The 19946-nt window shown below is 35.2% G+C and overlaps 2 protein-coding genes across 2 annotated transcripts; one reads left to right on the top strand and one right to left on the bottom strand.

The window, feature by feature from the left end:
• Window positions 1-25: 25 nt before the first annotated feature.
• Window positions 26-12709, bottom strand: LOC125674584 (uncharacterized). The gene is made up of 11 exons (XM_056159893.1): window positions 12608-12709; window positions 12233-12382; window positions 11967-12022; window positions 11300-11530; window positions 8825-8944; window positions 6163-6244; window positions 4597-4712; window positions 4229-4288; window positions 3942-4003; window positions 2335-2398; window positions 26-2126 (listed from the first exon to the last, which is right to left on the bottom strand). The coding sequence occupies exons 4-11, from the start codon at window positions 11304-11306 to the stop codon at window positions 2062-2064; spliced, it is 576 nt and encodes a 191-aa protein (XP_056015868.1). The 5' UTR covers window positions 11307-11530; window positions 11967-12022; window positions 12233-12382; window positions 12608-12709; the 3' UTR covers window positions 26-2061.
• A 3820-nt stretch (window positions 12710-16529) lies between these two features.
• LOC125674580 (uncharacterized) lies at window positions 16530-19458 on the top strand. Its single transcript, XM_048911764.2, has 5 exons — window positions 16530-16712; window positions 16809-16867; window positions 17030-17161; window positions 17983-18123; window positions 18511-19458. The coding sequence occupies exons 1-5, from the start codon at window positions 16636-16638 to the stop codon at window positions 19200-19202; spliced, it is 1101 nt and encodes a 366-aa protein (XP_048767721.1). The 5' UTR covers window positions 16530-16635; the 3' UTR covers window positions 19203-19458.
• Window positions 19459-19946: the final 488 nt, after the last annotated feature.

The following is a 19946-nucleotide window of genomic DNA, read 5'->3' as shown; positions in this document are numbered from 1 at the left end:
ACCAAGAAAATGGAACTGCTGACAGTGACTCGTAAATATTATTTATTAATACATTTTTATTGATACATTTGAATGCATCTGAGTTTTCATTCGATCAATCAAAAGTTTATAATTCAAACAAAGAACATACATACATTATGCAATGGTTCACATACTCATCTTTACCAACAAATTTGTATACACTGACTCATGTATGTAACTTGACTAGTGCCTAAAATCGTCCTTATAAGATATTCATTTTTTGAAACCATTCCATTTTCAGAAATAACTAAGTGATGAAGAAAATGTTAAGTACTTGAGTCATATACTACCTAGCAACGACACTAAGAATAAGTGTATCATTTATATTTTCATATCGTTTAAAATTTATAATGCTTCCTTGATTAAACATTAATATTGCGTGTGCGATGTTTCAAGTACGGTTTTAAAACGTATGTGGATCGAAATTGTTATTCTTTTCACACAACCAGACTTACATATGCATGTACCTAAAATATTTGTTCACATAGTGCAATGTTTCTAGTAGTTGACTGAATAGTAGAGAAATCTCATTTTGTTTTCAATGTTTCTATCCACGTATGTATATCGCTAATAATCTCCGAATAAATGTACATGAAGAGCAGTTATATTGCCACTCAACAGTGCACTGTACATGTATGCATGCTAATTTCGTTTGACCGATTAGAGCTCAGAACATTTGGAACACATGTAGCTGCCATATTTCCGCTGCATGTTCTTGACACAGGAAAACTGGTATTTCTCAATCGATTAAATTATATGTTTTATTATATAAAGTTGAATTAGAACTGACGCATTACGAGTCTCAACTCCTTGGGGATATTTACATCTCTAATGAATAGATGGCATGTTTGTTTTTGCAGTGTTGTTTGCATGTTAGGTATACATGTATGTAAGTATCGAACAAACACACACATATACTAACACGTACGCACGCACACACAAATTTAAGCGGGACCATCACACAAACATACTCACGCACACATACACACACACATATATATATATATATATATATATATAGAGAGAGAGAGAGAGAGAGAGAGAGAGAGAGAGAGAGAGAGAGAGAGAGAGAGAGAGATCCCCCGTTATAACGCCAACATTTGTACCTCGGCAATTTTGGCATTACAACGGGGGTGGCATTATTCCGGGTGAGGGGGAGTATGTGTAAAGCTGTCATAAGAAATCAAACAAATTTTATGTACTACATTAATGTGCTTTGAATGCTTGGATAATCCCGGCGTCTATTGGTCGGCAATGACTCGTAATGCTAGGGGTATTTAACGATTTCCAGTTTTTCTTTTATATCCAACACGCTTAGATTTCGGTGTGTCCGCGATACTCAGATTTCAAAAACAATACTGCATATTTGAACTCAGTTGATTATAATTTGCGTAACTTATTATCTACCTCAAACTTTGAGACCTGGAGGACTAACGGCAGATAATTCCTTAAGCCTGCTCACTGAAATTTTCCTGCCGTTGATTGGCGATAATTATCGGGGGTGATTATAACGGTAATTGACCAAATCGTAGCTGTAAATACGTTGGCGGATGACGGTATGCGGGGGATGGCGTTATAACGGGGTTTTCCATAGCGAGGAGAACGGGACTTTGAACTGTTTTGGCGATATGCGGGGTTGGCATTATAACGGGGGGGGGGCAATATAGCGGGGAATCACTGTACACACACACACACACACACACACACACATATATATATATATATATATATATATATATATATATATATATATATATACCTTTTGACAAACAAAATTGATCATTTACTACTGATCCAGAATGGTTTGTTTCATGCATATGGAAAGTTTGTATTGCATTGAATCAAGTTATGAAAATTATTTTTGAGTCATTATAGAAATCAAAGTATCAAACATTTTGATACTGCAATGCTGTCAATTTTTGCTTTGCAATTTATCATATCAGCAGCTGTTACGTAACACATGGAATGAAAGTGGTTTCTATTGTAACAGTAAATTATGATTAAGAAAAGAGTTATTTGTGAGAGTGATTTCAATTCTCATCAAACTGTTTGATCCAATTTCCTCTCATGTTCTGGTTCTTTTTCGTGAATTGGTAATATTTCACCTGTGAAAAAATATAGAAAAACAGAAAAACACATGCGTTTAAGTTACACAAGTTAGGAATTATAAATATTCGTAAAAACGTGAAAGTAACGAACGGTGATCAATCTCACAATTCCCATAAATGATACTGAATTTAGAGTAGGGTCGTTATTCTATCACTATTGACTATCATCAATGTTGCAGAAAATATATGTGATCATTGTCCTTACCATAATCGTAATGTTTCTTGTCGTTCTTGTAGATATATTTCACTATTGTTTTTGTTCGTGGGTACTACAATGTAAGGATTTAAATGTATATCAACAACAACAACAACAATCGCTTATATCACATTCTGTTATATCATGATATATCATATCTTCATGCATTCGCTCATTATGATATCTAAAACGTTTTATCATATGAAGTTTCCGAACCACTGAAATTCAACGAAGTAGAAGAAGAGATAAGATAATGTTCACCTTTCCTTGTCTTTGAAGTGAATGATAACATTTTTCCAACATCAAATCTTTAATTAGGAAATTCAAAATTCACACAACTTTTAAAGGAGACTAACATTATCAGATCGGGGTCGTAGTATGTGTTTAATGGTACTCGTGTCAAACAAGAAACAAACGGTGATGACACGATTTCAAATTGACCGTGCCCTTACAATAGTACAAAGCTGACAGACCAGGAATTGTTCTGTAGGCTATATTAGTCGGCTTCAATGTTTCAAACTATGCAGTCATATAAACAATACAAAATAGGTATTTGGCAAACACGGACCTTTGGACACACTAGAGGTGGGATCAGGTGTCTAGGAGGAGTGAACACCCCTGTCGACCGGTCATACCCATCGTAAGCCCTATATCCTGATCAGGTGTACCAAGACCGGTCTAACAATCGGTATGAAACACGTCTAACAGCACTTGACCCAATGATAGGTTGTAATGGAAAACTAAATCGTTATAACGACCATAGAATTTTCGAAATCCTGACTTTAAACAACACCCCTATACCACCAACTTGTCCGTCAGTAGCTTGCCTTGATTTAAAAACTGACCATACACAGAACAAACTCTTACGTATCGAATCAGTTGAGAGAGATAAACACAATATGCAGGTGATAATGGAATATTGCTAAATGTGGACAGTTGACGATGTAGAAGCTGAAATCATCCCGCTTGTCATAAGGTTGAGTTGTCAGTTTGTCGTTACTTTCTACTTTCAATAAAATATCTACGTATGAAGTGGAAGTGGACGACTTTGTGATGTCTTTTATTTCGAACTCATAGGGATATATTGAATCGACATATGAATGAAAGTTATTATTGTTGATAGACAAAAACGTGGTCGATATATCTAAATGTGGAATTGAAGGCCACAGCAAGATATTTTACCTCTCACGTAGAAGTTATTAAATGAATATTATTTATCCCTTGACTATGCACACGCTTGTAGTTTCTAATTTTCATATGACTGATATTCAATGATAAGTTTGATGTAGAAAAAGCATTTTCCTTTTGACTGTTAAGGCAGATTTGAATATGTCTTTGGAATGATTTTTGTCTTTAAAGGCGAAAGATGTTAATCCAAGATGGTAAATAAATTCTGTGAAATGCTGTATCGATTATATGAATTAAATTCATTCTAAGTTATGAAGAGGTTTTCTTCATTCATCAAATTACAATCTAATTGCTGCAGAAGTATCACTTCCTTAGTGTTTGAGGTTAGCACTTTAACAGTTCAATTACAAATACATTTCTGTGATAAAGGAACCACTGCAGTTAACATATTTTATTTCGTATCGTTTTGTCTGTCTTATGTGTCTTACCCTCAGCCAAAGCGTTTTTCCCGTGCTCTCGTCGATGTATTCTTCATGATAATGTGATGAGTCTAAACAAAAAGCGAGTATAGTAAGATTAGATTTAATGTTTTCTTGAGTTTATATACACTAGTAACTACAATTCATTGAATGCATGATGTACGAGAAACACAATTTTGATTATGACCAGTGAATATGAATAATGTAAATAATTTTATGCCAATCTATTGACAAGTTAGCATTATTGTTAAAGTATTATTATTATGATCTTATCTTCATTGCTGTACTTTTCTTACCTTCATCAACTGGTATCTCTGGATCAGTTGGGTTCTTATTGTTATTCACATTCTTATTTTCTGAGAATATATTCAAAAGGAATATATTAATAATTGATAAAAAGGGATTTTAAAATGCAGAAAACGTTGGTTTAGCCATAACAAAGTCAACTCAAATTACATGGTCATTTATTTCTGAAGTATATTTTCAATTAATTGTGATTTAGAAACCATGCAAATTTGTCGAATCAATTACAATACAGTGTATGCGTGTGTGGGCGTGCGTGCTTGTGTCTGTTAACACTTTGGTATCTGAACACAATTATGTCTTAGATTGAAAATTTTCAAATCAATGAAATTAAATTAAAGAAAGTACACAGATTGATTACCTCCAGCATGTTGATATTTTCTTCTCAATTTGTATGTGAACACGGATTGGATTGCTAATAGAGTTGCAAGGATTCCAATGATGATTGAGAGAATGACATGAACAGGCGACAGGGAACTGCAAGGTATGAAAGTAATTCAGAACATAACAGATAATCATAGATGTCCATAAACAGCAAAGGTTCATAGGTGTACTGTATTATATAAACGTCTGGAAAAGTCCAACAACTCCTGATGTATAAGTCTTGGATCCACAATGTGGGTACATCAGGATCAATGAAAATGTTTACGTAGTAAGATAAGACAAATGAAGAGAAGAGCCAACACAGACTCCTGGACGCACCAGATGCTGTATCAGGTGCCCGAGAAGAGTAAACATCCCCTCATCTCACAACACGGACTCCTGGACGCACCAGATGCTGTATCAGGTGCCCGAGAAGAGTAAACATCCCCTCATCTCACAACACGGACTCCTGGACGCACCAGATGCTGTATCAGGTCCCCGAGAAGAGTAAACATCCCCTCATCTCACAACACGGACTCCTGGACGCACCAGATGCTGTATCAGGTGCCCGAGAAGAGTAAGCATCCCCTCATCTCACAACACGGACTCCTGGACGCACCAGATGCTGTATCAGGTGCCCGAGAAGAGTAAACATCCCCTCATCTCACTTTCTTTTGTCATGAACCCATTTGAATATAATCATGCTTGAATTTGAATGACCCCAAATCATACATACATACATAAGTTTTCGGGAGCTGTGACATTCTTATCACCGTGTAGTTTATCCACTGTAGTATCACAGCTGATGATTGGGAAAATGTTTTATTGATTGATTGATTTGATAATCTACTGTAAAAGTGGGTAATTACGCTTGGAGGAAATTTACACTAATTACACGATCACGTAATAATTGTGTAAATATCCTCCACGCGTATAGTTAGATAGTTCAATATAATATATGTTCTATTCACTTACCGCATATCTTACCCAAAAAAGGACGTGGGAAGTCGCGTATTTAACCCCCAAAGTAGATACGTGGGAAGTCGCATACTTAACCCCCAAAGTAAATACGCGGGAAATCGCGTGCTTAACCCCCAAAGTAAATACGTGGGAAATCGCGTGCTTAACCCCCAAAGTAAATACGTGGGAAATCGCGTGCTTAACCCCCAAAGTAAATACCACTTTTACAGTATTTTCACAGCGTTGGTGATATTTTTACGTGGACCTTTTCTTAACTTTAGGTTGTTTTTGTGTTTGTTATTTTGAAAACCCACAATGAATCTGTTCTTGTTGGACACCTCTTGTAGAGATTTTGATGTTAACAAATGATCCCCATTTAATGTCCTCAAAGAACAGGTGAGATATGGTGCAAAGAGTCGTTCTGATTCACTGCATATTCTCAAGTATAATAACATTTGAGTATGTTAGATTAGTGTAAGTCACATTACTAATACAGTTTCATTATATCTTCATGGTTTACCTAAAACCATTGGGCAAATCAATAAATATGAATGTGTGTGTATTGCGTGTACGATGTATGTGTATATCAATTACTGTCTTTTACCTTAAAATATCCGAATTATCTGAACTCCTACATCTAACATCCAATCTGGATCTAGATTCAATAAGATTATAGCATCCTGTATCTGTAACAACAAAATTGTAAACGATAGTACGGCATGTGTAGCAATATATCAAACACTATTTACATTAGATGTCTGATATTTTATGTAAAAGTAAAAAGGTGAAGATAACCAAAAGTGATCAATGACTTGGGACCAGGTGTTTAGGAGGTGAAAATATTTTCTGATGACCGGCCATGCCAACCACTATCTTCATCAGTTAAAGGACGAAGTGATCCTTGTCATAATCAGTAGGTAAAGAACAATTGATATGACCTCTCGAAAAGTTGTATTTGCTAATACGATCGCTATAATGAACATAGGAATAGCATAAGGTAAAATTTAAATGGGACTGTTTAAACCCTTAAAATACCAACTTATTTAAAAAGTGCCATCGGGGTCATATAGCACCACCCCCTCATTTTATAATTATTCAAAAACGGATGAGATGACCACCCCTTAAACAGATGTAATGAGTATTGTGTTCAGCAATGTCATGGAGTCATCCCCATCCCCCCCCCCCCCCCCCATTTGACGATTTCTTTGAAACAGTCGATATCCGCACCTCTATATCATATATATTTTAATACACATGTCAAGATGCATTGATTATTCTGTTGGACAAGAGCCCTGGGGTCATCGCAAACCACCTTATTTTATGATTGCTCCAATATCCTCAAATCAATTTAGATCTTCGCCATTAAACCATATATATTATTGCTGTAGACATCAAAATGCATTGGGTATCCAAGTGCCATGGGTCATCCCAAACCCTATTTCATAATTCTTGAAATGTATTTAAACAACTGAGGTCCTGGGGCCCGTTTTACAAAACAACTTACGACAAAGTAGCAAGTTTTAAATTGTATTACACTGTTGTTACTTTGAGTGAATGAAGTAAAACTTTTCTGTGGATTAATTTTCAACATTTTAAAAAAGATATTTTGCATTTGGAGTGAATGATCTTACAATAAACTGGAAAATTCCAGTATGTAAAGTTGGCCGTAAGTCGTAAGTTCTTTTGTAAAACGTGCCCCTGACTCCTAAACAATATATATTCCTGCTGTATATATCAATATGCATTGAGTATTCTGATGGGCAAGTGCCCTGGAGTCATCCTAACCCCTATCATTGTGATTGTTCAAATATCTTAAATGCTTGAGATTCCAACCCTTGAAGCAAATATATTCTTGTAGTCCATGATACAATGTACTGAGTTTTTCGTTCGCCGTTATTTCACCCCGTTTACTCATCAAGGTAAAAATAAAAATTTCAAAAACTTCTTGCACGTCTACAGAATACCACCTATCATCTCCAAAAGATGACACGGGAGAGGTTTTCTTAGTCGTTAGAACTTGTAACCAATCCCTTTGTAAATATTTACAAGAAAATACTACTGCATAAAATAGAAGGGGAGATCCGGGAACCAGGTTTGTAGAGAACACGTCGGGTGTTGTTTTTTTTTTACCTCCATGTGGCCATCAGTGTGAAAAGGAAAAAGGAAAATTCCGAAATCTTATTCCACATCTATAGGACAATAATTTAATTACCAAACATGATTTGGATACTGTGTGAAATGTAGGAGGTCTGGGAACCAGATATGTTTTAAACAGGTCAGCTAACAAAGGAGCAAAATCCGTGCCCATGGGGATTCCAACAGACTGTTGAAAGACCTGATCACCAAAGACCACTAAGATATTGTCAATGAGGAACTCCAGCATATTTTTTTCAACTTCAGAGTACTTGTGCGTGGAATCACGGTGACGTTTAAAAAGTAATTTTTGGATGGCTGATCAATGGATAGGAATATTTGCGTTTTCCATTTTTTTTAAAGAAGCAACTGTTTATGGTGTCAAAAAGTCTAGCCTTTAATTCATCGTGTGGAATGGTCGTGTAAAGTGTTGAAAGGTCATACACTCTGTACGTTTTGATCTTGTTGATTTAAGAACTGTTTTGAGATTTTATTAAAAGTTCTTTAGAAATTTTAGAATCCACATTTGATTTACACTTCTGGCATTTACTCGTATAGTCGCACTGTACGTTGCACTTTCTCCTTTACAGCTGTTAATATTTTCGTGAGGAGCAAAGACAGGGGCTTGGTATAACATTTAGTGGATCCATCAATGTATCTTTGTAAGGGTTTTTATGAAGTTTAGGAATCCAGTATAGGTATAGTAACTCATATCCATCCAACCTATTGCTTGGATATTAAATGTGTCTAAACTGAAGCATGGTTTTGAATAAATTCGACTTTTGAAATGACAGTTGGAGTATAAGTACGATTACCAAATGTGGAATTAATGCAAAGTTCGTTTAAAATACAGTTATAATAATGAGCCTTACAAACAAAGACAATGTTGTTACAAGCTTTATCAGCTGGAACCAAAACATATGCCTCATGTAACCTACCTAATTCTATTATCACTTCTGGTTTATTAAACACAGAATGATAAATGGTACGTACTTCTATAATTTCTAACATATAAACTAACTTATTTGTTCAAAGAGCGTATGAAAATCTATTATCCGACTAATGGTACCCCTGCAAAAAAAAAAATACGTTGATCTTGAATGTTTATGCTTCTATCCTAATGTAACACTTACATTTAAAGATATCTGTTGATAAATATCTGGTCGGGCATGCGTTTTCTTCAAATTCTGTACAGTCCTCGTCTATGTAGTTGACAAGACGCTGTTCGTCAGTGTCATATGCAGCACAATAACCTTGAAACGATAATCGAAAATCACTTTTGTATACATGTACTTGTCGTTAGGTCTTGAAATAGTAAAAAGATATAACAAAAGGTACAGAACATATATCATCATACACTACGATTATACGATATGCCCGTAATTTTAAAACGTAGCGACAGACTACATTTAAAGGGGCAGAGGAAAAAGAGCGGAGATATTCAAAAGAACTAACAGTCTAAGTTGGAATGGATATATCCACAATGAGTTTTTGTAGAACTTTCATTGCGCATTAGAAATGGTCATTGTGAAAAAATGCAGTTTTAAGGTTTTCCGTTATATACTAAGTCATTACGTAAAAGAGATTAGAAATATTTGATATATCAGAGATGACCACCTTTTAACTATCATAAAATCGTATCAGTCACGTGACCCTGTATTTATACATTCTAAATAGCTTGCAATTAAAAGATCCCTTAGCTTTGAAATAATCCATGAGGTAAAGTGAAAAATACGGGGGATGTCATAAAATTCCCATGCATCTTTAATATTTAATCAGAAATGTCGAACATCAATATCGACGATATCATATCGATGTCGAATCATGATCGTTACGATCTTCCATCCTATAGATATCGTCGATATCGACGACATCGTATCGATATCGAATCCTTATCGTGTTGGCTATTACGATGTGTGTAATTTTTCATTTGAGATGTTATTTTACTGTCGATATAGACGATATCGTATCGATATCTAATCATGATTGCATGAACTATCACCATCATGCATGTCATTTACTTTTAGTTTAAGGTACCCCTTCCGATGTTGTAAATTTAACTTAAAATTTGATATTGTACGAAGGTTGATTAAAACGTTCATGGACTGGTCTTGTACATGTATACGGTAAATCATAACTTTGTCAATTGCCGATCTGGAAAGAACATCGTTGATATCGACAATGTACTCGGTCATTGGAAAATAGTGTTGTATATAATAAACAATTTCTTTGTAAGATGACGATATTAACACGATATTGTCATTGTATTTTATCTTTGAAAACAGTCATATACATATACACTGTATATGAATATCATGATTTTGTAAGATGACTATATCAACAAGTTATTGTCATGTAAAACTTATACAGTACCAATTTTGATGCACCAGATGAGCATTTCGAAAAACTATGTCTCTTCACTGATGCTCAAGCCGAAATGTTGGAAATTCGAAATAACAATAAACTTGTAAGAGCTAAAAGGAAACTGGAGCCAAATTCGTTTAAGGATAAGAGCTATGCATGGTGAAGATAATCCTTAATTTTGAAATGAATTTGTAAATTTTATCCCAGCAATTAAATATGCATCCGTATTTTCAAGCTAGTAACGAAGTACTTAGCTACTGGACTGTAGAGACCCTCGGGGACTAACAATCCACCAGCAGAGGCCTCGAACCAGGGGGTCATAATGTAAAACTGATACGGTACCAATTTTGATTCACCAGATGCTCATGCTGTTGGTCTGTCATGCTATAATATGATAGATTATAACTTTGTAAGATCATGATATTGTCATACTATTCTCGATATCGCCTATATCGACATTGTATTTCATCTTGGACATGTATGCTTAACTAAGCTACATACGAATCTTTTCATTGATAAATAGCTCTATGTGCGATTCTTGCACGAAATATTACTTTCAAATATGCTAAAAGAAAGCTTCATTGAGTCTCTTTGTTCTTGTATTTGAATCGTCACACTCACAACCACCATCATCTCTCTGATCTCTTAAGGTACTCAATGTATAATGACCATTTCTCATATCTAATAAATGGATGGGGGAATATTTGTAATCATGGTATCATTTTGAAGGGTTCATCAAATAAAAATAATCCACCATACGAATTTTCAAAATTTTGTTTACTGCTTGATTTATTTCACCTAGAATTTAACATTGAAGTATATGGGAAAAATATGTTTTATTACAATATTTTAAAAACAAATTATATTTTCATACTAATCTCTTGGTAGAAAGTTACATACATTTTCTTTTTATTAAAATATGAAATAAAATTAATCATTGACTACACACATTTTTAAAAAATTAGATTTTTCTTATTTTTACAAAGGGCAGGCAACTCTTCCAAAAAGTCTTAAGTGCAAAAAGGGACAGCTTCTAATCATTTACCAGTCATGTGAATTTCATCTGCTTCACTTTCATCATTATTTAACAATAAACTTTTATGTTGATCTAAATCCTTCAAAATTGTTCATTATCTATGGAATACCTTAAATGAGGATGAATTGTTTTAAGCCATTTTAGAACGTACTTGTTTAAGATATGCTACTGGCGGTGATAAACGTTAACATTAAAGCTACGTATTTACCATTCATATACCATCGTGGGACACACACCTCCACGAGTCTTGTTGCTGGTCTGTCAATACGCAGTGATACACAAAGTCAACTTCCTTCGAACAATTTTGAACCTTCGCTACATTTTCACATTGTTTATGTTTTGCCGCTAACATCCACGCAGTTTTGTTTTCTGGGCATTTGTCAACGTAATTTGAGGTGGGAACTGATTCTGGACATTTATTGGTCAGAAATGGAGTAATCTGAAACGAGATTAATTTTACATATTAGTAAATCATGATGTGGATTGTATGATGAATGCTGTTGCTCTTGATTGTGACGTTAGTGTTGCAAAATAAAAAATATGCTTTTTTTCAGAGTAACACTTTAACATTTTCAAAGAACATGAACATCAAACATCATCTCGGACATGTAGAGAAATGTGGATGTGGGTTATATTTTGTGAGAAGGGATTTTCAAGAAGAAAAATGTCAAAATTTTCCAAGACGTTTATTTTCAAACAATAAGAATTCAATTTATGTTTTCTCTCTATTTTCAACTCAGAGAAAGTGAAGAAATACAATACAATACAATCAATGGCATTGCAAGTATATAACTTGTTTTATGTTGTTAAAACAGTAATGGAGTTTGTAGTCGGGTCATCCCGAAAACATTACATTATAATTTGTATTTACTTACGTGGAAAATCGTGATTTGCAACAAACAGCACACCATAAAAGTTGAGATCATGTTTCCTATTTTTCAAAGCAAAATATATACCCAATTAATATATTAACTGACACACAATATAGTAAAAATCTCACAGCTGCATATTTTATTGCATATAAACTAAAGCATTAAATATTTGTACATAAATATATATATCACACTTGTTTAATTTTGGAAATGAAAATACGTGTACTTGAATACGTGTACTTGAATCATTAAATTGCTTTCTTACATACCAATAGTTACATAATTCAGCACACCAATCCACATTTAGAGTTAAGTCCCCATTTCTTCAAATTATTTACATCCTCTTTCGTTTCTCCACAAATCTCCACTAATCATAGTTATATATGCAAGGAATCTTCAGTAACCAGGAAAATTAGGGCCTAAGATAATGCATGTTTAATGTTACCTATTTGTACATAATATTATTCATCAGACATAGTTCGACATTTGATACCTGTGCATTCACAATTCACAATATATCGTTAGTCAGGTCTATGTATCCAATACGAATTTTCAAAATTGACGAGCATGCTTATTTATACAGTTATTTATAAATCAATAAAAATCAAAATTGTATATAAATCAATAAATATTAAATGACCTACCCAAGAGAGCAGCCGTGTTTTATCAACTGAAATACCCAGTCCTTTAAATAGATTCTGATACCCTCTCGTGATTGACATGTCTGCATCAAAATTTAAATACCCACTGGGAACTACACAATTTCTAACATGAACAGCAATACATTTAAAGGAAATACATTATTTTATTCAATATTTCAGTAGATAGTTCAATGCACCATTTTCTGCTGAATTTGTTGGTACACAGGTAAGAGAGCACAAGATCAATTCAGTGTTACCGGCCAACACATTGTCGCTAAAAATAAATATCAGGTGGTGTGTTATATCTAGACATAAATAAATATCAGGTGGTGTGTTATATCTGGACATATTTTGATTCATAAGGGATCACGTGTGTACGTTTACGATAATTTTCACATAAAGTCACAGTTATTGATTATCTTTCGTAACGTGTCAAAAGGCTGTTTCGTTACTTTACTTTATTTGTGAGGAGTACTATTTCCAGTATAATTATAGTTTATTATACACTTCTACTTAGTTAGAATTGTTTGATTTTGCAGGTGTACTATTTCTTCTTTTGTCATTGAGTGGGGAAAATTTCTTTCTTTATCCTGATAATGATCATGCATTATGCGATGTTTTATTGAGTATCTACCTACATCTACATGATATGGCGTATATCATAAGATATCATTAAACTTATGGCATGAAAAACTTTTCGAACGACACTCACACTGAATACAAAATGATCCTAGGTAGAGTTCTGGTTGAGTTCTGGTTTTCGTACGTCTTTGCCATACTCTTCATTGTGTACATTTTGTAGGATTTTTGAGATTGGTCAATGCTCTTTATCTTCCCTTTTCCACATAGGTTGCTCTGGCGCCGAACCTTTATGCTGTTGGATGCACCCCCTTCAAAGATACCTTTTAATCAAATGATCATTTCAATGGATGTTCGTCACATCAGTTCTTGTTAAAATATGGCCCAGTCCTCACAGAAATATCTTAATAAACTATAATAGTGAACAATAGTTAGCAAAACTGCTTTTTTATTGTTGTTGTAGCCGTTGCTTATATTCTGTGTTTGCTTGCCTCGCGTTTTTTGGTGTTTGGGAGGTTCCTTTGTTGGTTGTTGTGTTTTTTGGGGGGATGGGGAGAAGTGATCTTTGATCAAACGGTACAGGTATATCCAGCAGATGAGATTACGATATATGTAAATATCCTGAAAACCTTGCTCTATTTGGCCTTTCCTTTTATGAGTATCAATTTGATTGAGGCAGGCTACTGACCAGAGGTTTGATATGTTGCAGGGGTTTCTGCAGTCTCGTTAGGGGTCATCTTTTTGCAAAGCATGTGGTTATTGTTACGATGTAATTAACATATACAATTTGCCATTAGGTCGAGTGCTGTCTGTCTTGTTTCATACCAATTGTTTGCGTGCTGATTTTGACTACGTATTATTTCGTTTACTTGATCAAGATGTAGGGATCACGGTCAACAACGCTTGTTTGCTCCTCCTGGGCTCCTAATCCCACCTCTGGTGTGACTGAGGGTTCGTGTTTGTCCTGCTATTAATTTTGTATTCTTTATTAGAAATATGAGATTCATTACTGTTCATTATCATTACTGTTCATTATCTTCACTTTTTCATTCATAGCATTACATGTTCTGCAACGTACACACCCAGCTATTGTAATGATATCCAATCAAAATATGGACCTTATCTATAGCAATTCGAGTATTTCACGATGATGGATTTTGAACCTGGAGTGATACTTTCTTTTCAAACCTGAATCGCCTCACGATGGCAGAGTACTTTTGACATGTTGCCTTTATATGAAAAAGCAGAAAACGAACACAAGTTCCTACCAAACACTCACTATATTAGATGTAGGTTATAAACGTCGGTCGGGGATAAAGATTACTTATTCCTGCAACACGGAAGATACAACAAAATAAAGGTTACTTATTCCTGCAACACGGAAGATACAACAAAATAAAGGTTACTTATTCCTGCAACACGGAAGATACAACAAAATAAAGCTTACTTATTCCTGCAACACGGAAGATACAACAGAATAAATGTTACTTATTCCTGCAACACGGAAGATACAACAAAATAAAGGTTATTTATTCCTGCAACACGGAAGATACAACAAAATAAAGGTTACTTATTCCTGCAACACGGAAGATACAACAAAATAAAGGTTACTTATTCCTGCAACACGGAAGATACAACAGAATATTTCCTCTAATTGACAAATTATTTAGAGAGCAATCGCGCATTTGAAAGGCTGATTTCACAAAGAAATTTATTGCACGGATGTTGAAATAATCTGCATCATGACAATTAGCGTGCTATATAACTTCCTGCTGAAGATAACATTCCGGCTTTTCTCGAGTATATTTGATTGATTGATTAAATATTGTTTAACATCCCTCTTGAGAATATTTCACTCATATGGAGACGTCACCACTGCCGGTGACGGACTGCAAAATCTCGGCCTATGCTCGTCGCTTATGGCCTTTGAGCAGGGAGGAATCTTTATCGTGCGACACCTGCTGTGAAACGGGGCCTTGGTTTTTGCGGTCTCATCCGAAGGACCACCCCATTTAGTCGCCTTATACGACAAGCAAGGGGTCCTGATGACCTATTCTAACCTAGATCCCCACGGGACATCTCGAGTGTAAAGAATGATTAATTTTTATAACTTTTTCCCTAAATGCCAACTATTACCTTGAAACCAGTCGACGACTTTTAAAGCTGCTCAAATTGTGAAAAAAAAACTCTACTTTCTCATGCAATCTATTAAATCTACTTCTGTATAGTAAATGTAAAAAAAAAAAGGGATATTCTCTTTTTGATTCAATTAAATTTTGAAACAAAATATGTAACAAAGATGAGAGGGCTAACTTTAACAAAAGGAATATTCTATAGTAGAAAAACCAAAAGTGAAAAGGTGTAGATATCGAACAGTGATTAATTTCATTATTCTTATAAAGAATATAGAATTACCATTAGCACCAACGCGTACCACCGGATACAGCAGCTGTAAAATCAGGTGCCTTGGAGGAGTAAGCATCCCCTGTTGACCGGTCACACCCACCGTAAACCCAATATTTTGATCAGGTAAACGGAGTTATCCGTAGTCAAAATCAGTGTGCTATGTACGGTCTAACAATCGGTATGAAACACGTCAGACAGCATTTGACCTAGTGATAGGTTATATTTGCCAACTAGATCGTTATAACGACCATAGGATTTGGAAAATGCTGACTTTAAACGAGAATGTTGAAACCCTTATAACATCAGCTTATTTTTCAGTAGCCCGCCTCGATTTAAAAACTGATCATACTCAAAACATTCTCTTGCGTTTCGCATCAGTTGATACATAAACACCACATGCAGGTAATAATGGAATATAACGCTTGGCTGTCCATCTTTGTCTACATCTAGAGTTTAAGGTTTGTTGAAAGTGATCAGGGATGCGAGATTTCAATGGACGACTAACATGTTATAACCAATCTTATATGATCAAGATATAGGGCCCAAGGCGGATGTGACCGGTCGACAAGGGATGCTTACTCCTAGGCACCTGATCCCACCTCTGGTATATCCAGGAGTTCGTGTTTGCCCAACTCTTTATTTTGTATTGCTTATAGGGGTTATGAGATTGATCACTGTTCGTTATCTTCACCTTTCATCGATTATTTCCTAATACAGTTTGGTTCAAGTTTGGAAACATTAAGTGTTATAAAATATTTTCACCTCGAAAGCACGTGGAATTGAGTGTATGGGGGTTTTTTTCCCTTCTAATGTGCTTAATTTCAGCCAATATCAATATCAAAAAGAAAACCTCGAAAATATTCAAACATTTGATAAAGTGTGATAGTTTGGTTATTTCATTGTGATGTTCCAATGAAGTGAAACGTACACTAAGTCGCTGGCTGTAGGAAATCAAAAACTGCAACGGAAGTATGGAATTTAACAACATCGTTATATTTCACAGCATATCATACTAATTTCCATTTCCCTGTTGCAGCTGAAATGAAATGTATGTTAAAACAAAGCATATTGTTAACGTTTTTGCATTATTGTTGTCCATGCGTGGATCTTTTCCATGTATAACGTGAGCTATTTTATCTACTCATTGAATATATTCTGTAATTTGCGTTGCATTTATAAGTATATATTATTTTATAAAAATCCTTTTTATACTATATAGAAGCAGAGGCATCTGTTGTGTGGGATATGAATGGAACTTTCTGATACAAAATTGCACAAGTATGATATTTCGTTTATTTTTATGTCTCAATCCGTAGCAGAACTAATCATTATTATATAATAACGAAATGTGACTTTTCAAAACATGAATATGATGATTTTCTATTTTTTTTAATGTTAATTTTCTTTTCATTTGCATTTTTGATAAATCGATCTCCGAAGAATGCATTCCCGGATTTTTCGGAGTGAACTGCAGTCAAATGTGCCGTTTTCCAAGTTACGGAAATGACTGTCAACGTATATGCAAATGTGAGGAGAGAGTGTGTGATGTATCTCGTGGATGTGTTCCAGAGGGTGAGAACAATACTGTGATACCACGCATTTTTACACACACACACACACACACACACACACACACACACACACACACACACACACACACACACACACATAGTATCATGAATAAACTTAACATTTTATACATTTTACAAAAGCATCTATCGCACCTTTCATTGTCATGCTTATATGTTTTTGGATATCTTACTTTACTCGGACCTCTAATACATCGAGATGAACTCTACACAGAGCTCATAGCGTGTGTGCCCAGTCCACAGGAGGTGCTTACTCCTCTTAGATTATATTCATTCATCGTGAAGAATTGTTCTTGTAGTTCAGTATGCAAAGCTGTAAATGATTCCCACTGCTTTCTAATGTTTCGTAACTATCATTCTATTCACCTCCCCCTTTATAAGTTCCAGTTGTTTCATGGTATGCCAGTTCACTAGCCTCGTTTATATGCCCTTCTTCCATTATCTTCCAGCGAGCATATATATCTTTTTCTCGAGTTTTATAACAAATGTTACACCCAACTTGAACGGCATATTAACACATAGATGCTGCAAAATTACCATTTCCATACCGAACCCAGTTTTTATATATCTGAAAATTTACACCTGTGTGCAACCAAGGGTCATCTGAACGCAATTTAGTAAGAAAATATACACCTAGGGTATTTTTAACATGTGAGTGTTTATCTCTTGCCAGGGTGCAAACATTGATCATGCGTAAAATATACACTTCTCGTATGATCACCACATTTCCATGAACTGAAATTCAACCATGTGAATATGACATCGAATTTAGAATTAGACATGTAGTTGTTAATGTTTTCCCAGGTACTGGTTGTAGAGATGGATTCCATGGGCAGAGATGTAGTCAAAAATGTCGCTATCCAAGTTATGGTAGACAATGTCAACACCAATGCCGATGCAGCAGACATAATTGCCATTTTTCTAACGGCTGTGCTCTAACGGAAGGTTAATTACACATAATATCCCTATCACATTTCCTGTTCATTTCCGGTTACAGGAACCCCAAATTACGGGGAAATATTATCTTTTTAAAGATAGTACAAATCCAGTGTCAGTTTATGTAAATATGTAAACTTTATGTATTCAATGCGAACAACATTCGTATTCTGAATTCCTCAGATAAATTAAAAGAAACATCTGGATATAATGACCTACTTTTAAATGTTGGTATATCGCTTGTTTAGTTGACATTTCTGAAGAATTGATCTATAAAGAAACCGCAGTGTGACTACATAATGCTATGACATAGTTACGCGTATTTTTAGCCCTGGGTAAACGTCGTAGTCTAGTAGCAACACCTCTGATATACATGTATTTCTTTACTTTTTTCAGTTTCCACGGACCGCATCCATCGGAATATTACTCTATTTGCGCATATAGTGTCGTCACGTGTAAATGGAATTTCCTATAAACAAATGTTCAACACACAACTGATAATACGTTCTACAAAGATGTCCATTAGTTATTCGCAATATTTCAAATATTATACTGCAACGACCCCACGTCAGTCAATAAAGAACACATACTTAGAAGAGGGTAACAGTTCACTTAAGCAAACTCATCTAATCCTTCTGCTTTGTGTCTCCCCAGTAGGTGTACTGCTCCTAATGCTCGTCATGCTACTTTTGAAACGTGAATTTAGTAGAACCACTCTTATGCCTTTGGAGCTCAGTAGCCAATATCCAAAAGATTTGTTAGAATTACATCATCTTAGAACCAGGAATCCAGAGTTTCAATCGTCTGCCACGCTGGACACTCATACTGCGCATGATAATGAAAATACACGGTCTACTGATCATGACGACACAAGAAGTTGTGGTTCAGCAATTATCCAAGACAGCATCTATGAGACTTGTAGACCAGACGATCGGTTTAACAGAAACGACACAGAGATACAGAGCACAGAAGGGTATCTCTGTCCAATGCTCCATCACACTGCACACATCGAATCCCAATTGTCGAATGATGAGGAGCAACTAAAGATTTCTGTTGAAGTCGATGATGCATACCTCACAGCAGTTTGAGGAATTGGAACTTCAACATTTACTTTAGATTTTTCATCAACTAAAAACCCTTAGCTACCGTACCGAGTTCCAGATGATTTTTTTTCACATTATCACCAGTGCGAGGTTGATTATACCCATGTGGGACAGTCATGTGAGATTTTTCTGTCTGACACTGCTGCCACGCCATTTGATTGTGATGTCATATATTTTCTACGATTTACGTTACACGGTGTAGATTTACATTACACGGCATAGTAAAATATTTTGCATTGTTTTATTCAAATTTTAATGTAGTATCGCTTTCTGTTGGGCAACCTTGTTTTTTCTTAATTTACACTTATAGTGTAAATCATTTTCGGGTATGCTCTTTCTGCCTATGTAATTGGTTTTTGCGTTGAAGTTCAATTGAGGATTTTGATGATTTAGAATTTTCTCGAAGCTCCTAAATTGATGCCCCTAACTGTAGGTAAAATGTGAGAAAATATCCTTCATTATTTACACGTGTGGGATAGGGAAATTCAACCTCTAGAACAAGATTCGCTGTCTAGGACTCGGCAAATCCTCGTCCTAGACTGCGAATCTTGTCCCCTCGGTGGAATATCCCTATCCCACACTCCTACTAATGAAGGATTCTACTAATCTCACAAATATATCGCTATGCCAGGAAAATGACGTGGTTTGAAAACAGAAATGTAGTCAAAGTATAAATAAAATATCAGGAAGAATTTAGAAGCAGCATTCTGATGCTTTGTCATTATTGTA

The sequence above is a fragment of the Ostrea edulis genome, chromosome 3 (genome assembly GCF_947568905.1).
Source record: "Ostrea edulis chromosome 3, xbOstEdul1.1, whole genome shotgun sequence".
Taxonomy (NCBI): Eukaryota; Metazoa; Mollusca; class Bivalvia; order Ostreida; family Ostreidae; genus Ostrea; species Ostrea edulis.
The sequence above is the reverse complement of the archived record's forward strand: the minus strand, read 5'-3'. Positions and strand labels throughout refer to the sequence as shown.

What these genes read in the sequence shown, in the direction of transcription:
- LOC125674580 (XM_048911764.2), top strand. Translation starts at nt 16,636, where the DNA reads ATGTATGTTAAAACAAAGCATATTGTTAACGTTTTTGCATTATTGTTG. An exon ending in TCTGATACAAAATTGCACAA is followed by an intron (nt 16,868 to 17,029) that starts GTATGATATTTC and finishes CGATCTCCGAAG; the next exon opens with AATGCATTCCCGGATTTTTC. An exon ending in CGGCTGTGCTCTAACGGAAG is followed by an intron (nt 18,124 to 18,510) that starts GTTAATTACACA and finishes TACTTTTTTCAG; the next exon opens with TTTCCACGGACCGCATCCAT.
- LOC125674584 (XM_056159893.1), bottom strand. An exon ending in ATCAACAGATATCTTTAAAT is followed by an intron (nt 6,245 to 8,824) that starts GTAAGTGTTACA and finishes TTGTTGTTACAG; the next exon opens with ATACAGGATGCTATAATCTT. An exon ending in CAAGAAACATTACGATTATG is followed by an intron (nt 2,127 to 2,334) that starts GTAAGGACAATG and finishes ATTTTTTCACAG; the next exon opens with GTGAAATATTACCAATTCAC.